Consider the following 10126-nt stretch of genomic DNA (forward strand, 5'->3'; position numbering starts at 1 on the left):
TGTTGGCAGGCCAGGGACCAGCTTAGAGAGAAGAGGGGCCAAGGGCTGTGGTCACCGCGCTTTGATGCCAGGGCCGGACGCTGGGCATTGAAATGTTCAAATGTTCCAGGTAACACCAGGGAGAGGGGCTTGAATATTGAGGAAAGAAGACACCGTGAGGAAGTGAGCAGAAAGTGGGCTGGGAGGAAAACTTCAGTGTTAGGTGGAACACTACGAAGTGGTGGGCCTTTGCCAGGCCCTGAGAATACAGTGGCGACTTTTCCTTAAGAGACTGCACTTACATTTTACTAATAAATAGTTGAATGATTGGAAGTGTCCAGCAGCTGTGCAGGCAAACACCCGGACCACAAGAAACAGTAGCAGAGCTGAGTCCAGAGGCAGGAAGACAGCTGAAGAGACCAGAAGGCTTGCAGGTCCTGAGGCCAGAGAGAGTATGCCTAGCCTTGAGGAAGTGAACATTGGGTGTTAAAGCCCAAGGCCGGACAGTAGCCCCTCCAAGGGGTGGCCAGGCTGGGCCTGGAGCACTCCAGGCGGTCTGACAGGGCTTGAATTGGCTATTCCAAGTCTAGTGTGCTCTCGATGAGTTCCAACAAGGATGGGTCACATTTTGAACTGTCGCTTCTAAGAGGTTCTCCCGGATGTGGGTAGAATTCAGGCAATAGTCAGAAAAGCTATTGTGATAATTCAGGCGGTAATTAAATTGGCAGTTACCAAGTGGAGATGGAGAAAACAGAATAAATTCTGGAGACTTGACTTGGACGAGATGTTTGGAAAAGAAATAGCTCCATTTGGAGTAGAATTAGTAGAATTATCCAAGAATTGGTAATGACTTGGATCTAGGAGGTGAGGGTGGCTTCTAAAATTCTGGTTTACATAATTGGTTGAGAATACCGTGATGTCTGAGAGCAGAAGAGGTGGCCCAAGATTAACAGTTGAGTGGCTTTTGTTTGTTTTTATGCCCTGGGGGTGAATGGGGGTGGGTGGGTAAGGTTGCCTGTGGGTTTTATGCTTAGTCCTTTTGAAGTGCCTATGTGCTATCCAAATGGATTGAGTGCTAGGCTGCTGGAAGTTTCTGCAGAGGTATGCCCTGGAGCTATTGATTTAAGAATGATAGGAATATAAACAGAAATAGCTCCATTAGCATGAGAAAGATAGCCCTGAGAGAAGAGTTAGGGAAACTCACTACTGAGACCAAATGAGAAGAGGACTGGAGGAGGAGAGGAGAAAAACCAGGGAAGTGGCTGTTGTTAGGTCTAAGGGGAGGAAATGTCTGAAAAGACTGCTCAGAAGCCAAAGACTTGACCAATCAAGCAAGGAGTCAGACAAGTGTTCAGAAACCTTCACAAAGTTGGTTCTGTGGAGAGATGGGGGTCAGAGCAAGTTGGGAGGAATCATAAACTGAGGTTGTTGCTGCATTTGGGCCCCATACGATGTACAGAAGTCAGAAAAGACTGCGAGATGCCTGCCAGGAGACTAGAGGCAAGGCTCTCTACTCTGCCTCCCAGCATGGACCCCTGGGGAACCCTAAGGGACTGAAGAATGAGTACAGAAATGGGCTGCTTTCTGCCAAATCATGATGCAACTCAGATTTGGGTCCTGAACTGCAGGAGGCTGGTCACCCTTCCCCCTTCTGAATACTGTCCATCTCACCAAGAGTCTGGTGTCTTGTTCTGTCCTCCAGTCGCTTGGGGACAGCAAACACTCTTTTGGGACAGCACTTTGGAAACAATTTGTCAGTTTAAGAAGAATCAGAATTCCCCCTTTCTTGTTTAAAATGGGTAAGGGTATTTTTGTCACATTGTTGAAGTCTTCCCTCCTGTTCTTGCAGAAGCAGAAAATACCATGATGGGTTCAAGGAGTGTTTAGACATCTAAAAAGATTGCTTGTGAAGTATCAGGGAAGTAAGAAAGTAATTACTGAGAAGAAGGGAAAAGAGACTGAATACTCCAGAAATACTCACCCAGTAAACACTTCTGGGCGAGCCACTTTATGCTCCATTCTGAGCATATAGTGGTGAATAAAACAGGATCTTCTTGATCTTTCTAGGACTAATTTTAAATCGATCAAAATTACATTATAAATCGTTCAAAATTACTTTCTTAATATCAGTTAAGATATAATTTTTATTCAAATTCAGCTAGTTGTCCCTGAAATGTCCTTTGTAGTTGATATGTACAAACCAGGCTCTAATTATAGGCACACATTGCATGCATCTGGTAGCTTTTTGAGTCTTTTTGAAATTAGAGGTTTTCTTTACTTTGTGTTCTGTAAAGTAGAAATTTTCTTAAATAGTGGGATCACTTGGTGATTTGGAAGTAGGTTTCTTACAGAAGGGCAAAATAAATGCTTAATTCTCTCATTTAGCTTGGATAATAGCTGATCTTTGTCAACTTGGGCTCATGAATTTTCAGGTTCTGACCTATTAAAATTAATCATACTTTTTGATTCTCGAATTGTTACAAATTTGGCCCATGTTATATAGATTTTACACAAGTTTGTAATGTTTAAAAAGGCACAGGAGGGCCCTCCCTGGTGGCACAGCGGGTTAAAGCACAGCACAAAGAAGCTTAAGCCACTTCTGCTTGAGTTCGATCCCCGCCTGCACCAGAGAAGATCCACATGGCGAAGGAGACCTCTCCTGACCCGCCCACTGTTCCCCTCAGCAGTGTACTATGTCTTTGACCATAGGTGTGTGCACTGACATGGAATTGCTTCATGATAGCATGATCCTGCTTTGATTAGCTAGGAATACCACACACACTTCCCATAGTGGCTATGCTCTTTCCACTTCCATCAGACTCCAGTTTCTCCACATCCTGTCAACACTCTTTTGGATAGTGTCAGTATGTATGTTTTGGGAGAAATTTCTATTCAAGCTCTTAGCTCCTTTTTGAATCAAGTTTCTCTGTTGTATTTTATGGGTTAATATAATATCACTATATTCTGGATTTAGGAAAACTTAAAAGCCAAATGCAATTATTAACCTACAGAAGAGGGTCTAACCTTGGCGGGAATGGATACAGGTTGCAGATCAGGCATTGGAAGAGAAGCAGATAAGAACATAATAAGTCTAAGGAAAATAAATAACATTAGATCCTTTGAAACAGGATAGAATCCAATAATCATTTTTTTTAAATTATTTTTTACTTATGCATACAAGAGCTGGGGTATAGCCAGAGGTGTGGAGGAGTGAGAGGATTCACCAGAGACAGTGGGGAGCAGAACAGCAGACTGACAGAAATACACTGCTGAGGAGAGCAGCAAGCAAAACAGGAGAGGTTTGCTGCGCCATGTGGGTTACCTCCCTGGCTGGGAATTGAACCCTTGGTCGATCACTTCAGAGTGCTGCACTGACCCGTTGTGCCACTAGGGAGGGCCCAATAATCATTTTTTCAAATGGCTGTTCACCATAGCAATAGGAACCCTGGAACTGAAAAACTGGGAAAGATATTCTGTTATCTCCCATTTACTCCTGTACTGAGAGGTTCCAGAAAAGACTGATCCCATCATATATGAAAACCCAGACAGGTTTGAGCAGAAGGTGCTATCCCATAGAAGGACCAAACAATTCAAAGCAAGGATCCCAAGAGCTGGGACAGCTAATGCTCTCAGTCACCCTTACAGGTCTCTGGCCAGATAAAGCAACTCCACATTCTACTAACCTGTGCAGAAGGGGCTGTTCATGAGTTACACACCCTATTTCCCTTTCCCACTAAGGTTAGACCCTCTTCTGTCGGTTAAAACTGCATCTGGCTTGTAAGTCTCCCTAAAGCCAGGATCAATCTGAAGCCTCCTCTCTGCCTTCCTCTGTGGCTTTCAGTACCCATTCTGTTGGAGGACGAGCGGCTGGAGTCACGTAGGTTTCCTCTGTGCTCCTGCCAGCTAGGTGCACATTGTAGCCCAGACCGGAACTGCTTGAAATAAGGACCGGAAGGCCTGAAAGAAGAGGGGGTAGTGGGAGACACGGGCAAGTGGAATTTGAACTGGATCAATTTTACCTGACTGCTTTTCTCCAAGGATGCCGAGAAGTCAACGTCCGTCTTGGACATGTCTACCTCTCGTGGAGACAGCGGAGTACATGCCTCTTGGAATCCTGACCCTCAAGACACTCAGCCCTTCCCTCAGTGTACAGAACTGGAGAAGATGCCCTTGGTTTCTGCTGAGGCAGCCAGACTTAGTGCGGGTGAAATGGGACAACAGTTCAATGTGCCGGTGCCGGAACAGGGTGTGAACTATGGCCTCCAAGGAACTCTTGCTCCAGCCCAGAATATTTACTTTCAGGGAGTAGCTCCCACTCAGCCAGGAATGATTTTTGAGGGCTCTCAGACAATGCCCTCAGGAAAAACCAGTATTCCGGGCGTGGCCATGACTTACGGTGGGAACCTAAGAATGCCCCCCCATGTGCTGCCAATCTCAGCTCCCAGTGGCAGTCCAGTGATGCCCCACATCAGGGCACCAGAAATGCCTTATTGCGGCACCCCGATAGTACCCACTAACAGAGACTCTGTAACACCTAAAATGTTACTGACCCCAACCATGCCTTCTGCGGAGGGACAGGCAATGCACCCCTGTTTGGCTCAGATGATGCCCCCTAGAAATCCTCATGCTCTTGGGACGCCCCCAGCGAGGTCCTCGTCATTGCTGGTTCTAGAATCCCAGGACTCTTTTGTAAGCCAGCCGACCTCCCAGTCAGGCCCCTCCCTTCCTGAGCAGCCTATACCTGCAGCACAGAGAGCAGAGCAGAACTCCAGGGCCCAGGAGAGGGCTCCAAGGAGACCTCTGGTTTCCAGGCCTTACCACTGCCAGTTCGAGAACTGTGGCAAAGCTTACACTAAGCGTTCCCACCTCGTGAGTCACCAGCGCAAACACACAGGTGAGTGACATGTAGGTAAATGTGTCAGCAGTGGGCTGGGAGTGGGGGAGGGGCACCTGAGATTTAGATCTGCCCTAGAGCACTGCTTTGTAGTGTCTGACATTAGTCCATCGTATTTGGGACCAAGCTATATTGGCCCTGGTGACCAGCATGCTCAGTCTGCTTCATCTGTGTCAAGATATGTCAGGGGGAAGTGCTGATAGTTGCCCCTCGCTGACTTCTTTTAAGTTTTCCCTTTTGGTTTCTCAGTCTTCACTACTGTGCCTCAGTTCAGGCCCCTTCCGTTCCCACCCGCTGTTCTGTTCCTCTACTTAATTCCACCTTCTCTCTCGTATCCCTACAGGCCAGAGGCCCTATAAATGCAGTTGGGAAGGCTGTACGTGGTCTTTCTTCCGTTCTGATGAGCTTGGACGACATATTCGGATCCATACCAAATATCGACCACACAGGTGTGATCAGTGCGGCCGGCAGTTCATGAGATCTGACCATCTCAGGCAACACCAGCGGACTCACCAGCGTATGCCGCGTTCCCTAGACCCACAGGCTAACACTGGACATACGACTGGTCTCTAGGTCAATCTCGCCTGCCCCTCATTTTGGCTTCTCCGCCCAGACCCTGCCTGCTCTGACCAGCTAGTTCCTTTGGTAGGTGTAGGGTTGGATGAAGACAGGTTGTGAGGCAGGGTTGAAGCCCATATGAAGCTCTGGACCCAACCAAGGACTGCTCAAAACCGACTTTTGAGCTTAGCCACATGGGAAGATGGAGCAATGTAAAGATTGGAGCTTTGTTAAAAAGCTCTTGATCGTATGTCACTCCCCAGCTTGAAATCTTTTAGTGACTCTCCTTTGCCTACTTGATAAAATCCAAGTCCGTCTTCCATAGTTTCCAGAGCCCAGACTATGTTCAACTCCTGAATTTACCACTTATATCCGTGTAATCTTGGGAAAAGTCTTTGATCTTTCTGCCTTGTTTCCTTTTCTGGAAAATGGACACAGGTGTTGGACATGGGTCCTGAATCAGGTCCTGCTGGGTGCTGACCAGCACAAGCCCAGAGAGCCTGTTTCTTCCCACCACTGACAGACTGGGATGGGGCCCCACCACAGGGCATGGAATTTGGCCTCTCAAGTAGCCACTGTAGCCCAGAATGAGGGCAAGTTGGTCCCCCAGGGGTAAAATTTGACAAATGGGAGAAAGCCAGGGGCAGATTAATTCCCTTTTCTTCCCTTCCTTGACTACTACAAGGCATCTTTTCTCCAAGCAGCACAACAAAGGGAAGAACTCCCAGGTAGCTGGTGGACACCTGCTGTGCTTCAGGCTTATCAGGAAGCGGGACCCAACCTGGTGCCCCCCTGGCTTTATCTCCCATTCTTCCCTGCCCTAATTTCCTTTTCCCACTCAGTGCCCCGGGTTTGCACCTCAATAAAACATCAGTGCTTAGCTCTTGTTTTAGGCTTTGTTTTCTAGGTGACTTAGTCTTGGAGGGCAGCTTTGGCAAGCTGTCTACAGCCACTGCAGCGGGAGTTCCATCCCCCCAGGGAGCTGACCCACATGGTACAGCAGGCCGCTCCTGACCCGCCCACTGCTCCCCTCAGCAATTTCAGATCTTCCTGTTCTGCTCCCCACTGTCTCTGGTGAACCCTCTCACCCCTCTGTCTCTGCCCTGTAATCCAGTTCTTGTGTATAAATAAAAGTACAGTGATGGAGGACATATCAAGAGCTCGCTGTAGTAGACCCAAGTGTGAAGAAGTGTGGTTTGAACTCAGTTATGGGTTAACTAGGAGTGGGGGTGATTTGGGAAAGTGATTCATCTGTCCTTTATCTAGTCATTACTTTTTGGGGATACTGGCTAAGACTTCCAAGTGGGTAGATGAGAGCTGGTGGGTCCTCCCTCAGTAAGACCTCTGGTTTTTCAATCATGTCTGCCTTTTCCTGGCTGTGTGGACTTGGGCAGTTTACCCTTTGTTTCTCAGACACAAAATGGGGCAAAACTGATAGACTCTAACAGAAGGGGGAATAAATCCCATTTTGTTATTTATTTTTAAAAAGTTTTTAAAAGATTTATCTATTTATGCATACAAGAACTGGGGTACAGGCCAGAGGTGGGTGCGGGGGGGCTGAGAGGCTCCACCCAAAACTGAGTGGGGAGCAGAACAAGCAGGTCTACTGAAATACACTGCTGAGGGGAGCAGTGGGTGGGTCAGGAGAGGTCTGCTGCGCCTCCCCCTGCAGCCAGGAATCCAACTCCTGCTGCAAAGGCCCTCACAGAAGGGCCCTAAATCCCATTTTAGCATGGCTTAAGGAAGAAAAGGCCTTGCTCCAGGTGCACTTGAATGTAACTGGATTAGGTGTGGCAATCAAGGCAGAGAATAGAGGAGAGAATTAAATTTGGTGGGCCAGTGTTTAAGAATAACTTCCAGGTTTCTGGCTTGTGTTAAGTGGGAAGAACCAGACAAAATGCATCATTTTCAATTTTATTACAATAGTATACCTACAAATACATATACAAAAAATTGTGTAAAAATACAAGTATGTAATAATCATATCCTCCCCCCCACCCCCAGCCTCCATAGAGGTGACCAATATCCTGAATTTGGTTAATTGTCTAATCATTTAAACTGGATCCACCTGGTTAGTTCTTAGATGTTTTCATCCTAAAAATAGAAGACAAAACTAACCAAGAAATGCCCAAGTAGCATTGTGGTTGAGAGCCAAGAATGGAGGTGGGGGAGGGAGGTGGAGAATGGGAGATTTGCACAAAGCCCACTTGGAGCTTCTCAAGGAGGAAAGCTGTGGGGTGGTTCCCAGTTGTGTCCAAGTTCCAGAGCACACAATGGTGGAGTTTGGCATGGAACTTGGGAAGGAGCATGAGACAGTTACCAGCCCCACCCAGGAGATTAGATCCTTTTTGCCACAGAATTCACCAGAACACTAGATGTGGTTGAACCAGACAAGGGTTTATTAGATTCATACAGGAAAGGCGAAATGAGCCTGACTGCCAAAGATTAGGGAGAGACTTCAGGGGATGGGCAAGTCCGCGGGGGTAGGAGAGCACCATCACTGCTTGTCCTGGGTCCCCAAGCCATCCCAACTGCATCTCTCCCTTCGGGAAATTGCAATAATCACGAGTCAGGATCCACTGTCTTTAATGTATAGTGCCTATGGTCAGCATGGTGGGCCCAAAGTTCTGGGCAGGATGGATGGGGCCGCCAATCCATGATTTAGTCGGCCTTTTCAAACGCCTTGGAGCAATTCCTTGTACTGGTTGTTTTCAACTAGTCTGTCTCAATGAGACCCAGAAAGAGGGAAGACATTCCAAGGATCTTTCACTCTCTGAGCCTGCTCAGCATTGTATCAATTTTATTCATTCTCATTCACTAATCAAAAATGTCTGGGGGTCTCCGTGCTGGGGCTACAAGACTTTCTAGAAGATTTAGAAGGGCGAGGGTACCACGGGACGCTTCTGGAGCTGCTGCTGGATTACTGCAAAAACTTCTGCACGCTGAGGGGGCAAACTGGTGGTTTTTAGTTCTCACCTCCCTGCTTGAACCCACCTAGTGTGTCAAAAATCCAACAGAGACTCCAAGAAAGCCACGGGCATTCCCTAGCCTGAGCTCTCAGCAACGGAACCAAACCTGCCAGAAACCTCCCTGTTGGGCCTAGGCAGAGCTCTGGTGTTGGTCCTAGCGCCCCCCTGAGCTTCAGGAGGCTAGCTCAGTTGGTCCACAGTTCAAGACTTAATTCCTTGTCATGGCAAAAGCCACAGGCAAACCTGGCAGGGCTTGACCAGAAGAAAGTAGCTTAGGAGTAATAACCTGGCGCCCTCTCCTGGGCAAACTGGCCAGTTGTGTTGATGCATTGCTACTCCTGATGAGACATCCTTTTCATCGCCCCGTTAGGCCCACGTTTGGCCTCCTTGTACGTTAAAAAAAAAAAATCTTCAAGTCTACGAATAAATTAGGTACCTACTGTGTGCTGGCCACAGTGCTAAGTGCCAAGCAAAGTCTTAGAAAGGAGAACATTTCAGCTGTAATCATTTCCCTAGCAGCAAGTAGTGCTACAGTCACAGGTGAGAATTATCTATGGACTCTCGCATGCTGCTTTAAGTGATCAGATCGTGAAAAATCCTTCTTGCAGATGATACACACATAGGGTCGCTCCCCAGTGTGTTTTCTCTTGTGTCGGCTGAGTTCATCCGAACGGGAGAACTTCCATGAGCATCCTTCCACATTGCACACAAAGGGCTTTTCCCCTGGAACAGAGAGAAAGAAAGACACTTATTACGCTTCAGGGCAACCCAGGACAATGGAGATGAAAAAGTTTTAAGCATGTGGAGTGGAGAGGGAGAGCCAGGAGATGATGCTGGAGAGGTTCAGTAAGAGAACAGAAGGAGGACATTAAAGAGCTGGAAAGGCAAGAGGAAAACTGAAGAAAAAAAAAAAAGAAAATGGGACAAGCCAGGGCAGCAGGAGAGTTAGTGTGAGGGGTTCTGTTGGCCTACAGGAATGGCCATGAGGCCACGTCCTGGAGAGGTGGGGTCAAGATCGCCAGAGGACAAGCACCACTCCACACATTCCCACCACCCACACACTATACCGCAAAGGCTGCAGTCAGGTTGGCTCTAGACCAGAACAAGTCTGTACCCAGCACATCCTCATCTGCCCTTTCAAATTTGCCAACCCTTCTGGAACCTTCTGGTTCTTAGAGGGAGGTGGCAACAATCTGAAACGACCCCAAAGCTTTGTAAATGTACTTTTAGTCTCCCATCCCTGGCCACTCACTTACCAGTATGACAACGTTCGTGGACTCGGAGATGGGAGGACTTTGAATATGATTTCCCACAGTCCTTGTATGTACAGCTGTAGGGCTTCAAAGCACCAGGTTTCTTCTGGAACTGGTGTCTCTTAAGGTTTTGCTTCTGCTTTTCTTGGGATTGTCCTTGGATCAAATTGTCACTTGAAGAGTACTGGAACCCTGGATATGATGACAGTTGATATGGCCTCAAGTGGTCTCCATAGAGACTGTAGCCACCAGTGCAGATTGTCATATGACCACAGCCCTGGTCATCACTGTAAGTCATAGTATGGACACCATAGAAGTTCTGATCACCACTGTATGTTGACATGTGATTGTTGGTGAAGGTCTGGTTACTGATAAAGGCCATTGTGCTCCCTGTAAGAGCTGTAATCTGACTTCCAAAATGGGCCTGATCCCCACTGAAGGTGTTTATCTGACCACCACTGAAGGCCCTTGGG

At 47.5% G+C, this 10126-nt stretch overlaps 1 protein-coding gene across 1 annotated transcript in view; it reads left to right on the plus strand.

Annotated features, from left to right (window-relative positions):
* KLF17 (Kruppel-like factor 17) overlaps positions 1-5446 on the plus strand; it is a 57963-nt gene extending 52517 nt beyond the window's left edge. The window contains exons 3-4 of the mRNA XM_004679467.1: positions 4018-4873; positions 5217-5446. Coding sequence (XP_004679524.1) covers positions 4018-4873; positions 5217-5446 — 1086 coding nt within the window. The remainder of the gene's footprint in view (positions 1-4017; positions 4874-5216) is intronic.
* Positions 5447-10126: the final 4680 nt, after the last annotated feature.

The sequence above is a fragment of the Condylura cristata genome, unplaced genomic scaffold, assembly GCF_000260355.1.
Source record: "Condylura cristata isolate star-nosed mole 26May11 unplaced genomic scaffold, ConCri1.0 scaffold00008, whole genome shotgun sequence".
Classification (NCBI taxonomy): Eukaryota; Metazoa; Chordata; class Mammalia; order Eulipotyphla; family Talpidae; genus Condylura; species Condylura cristata.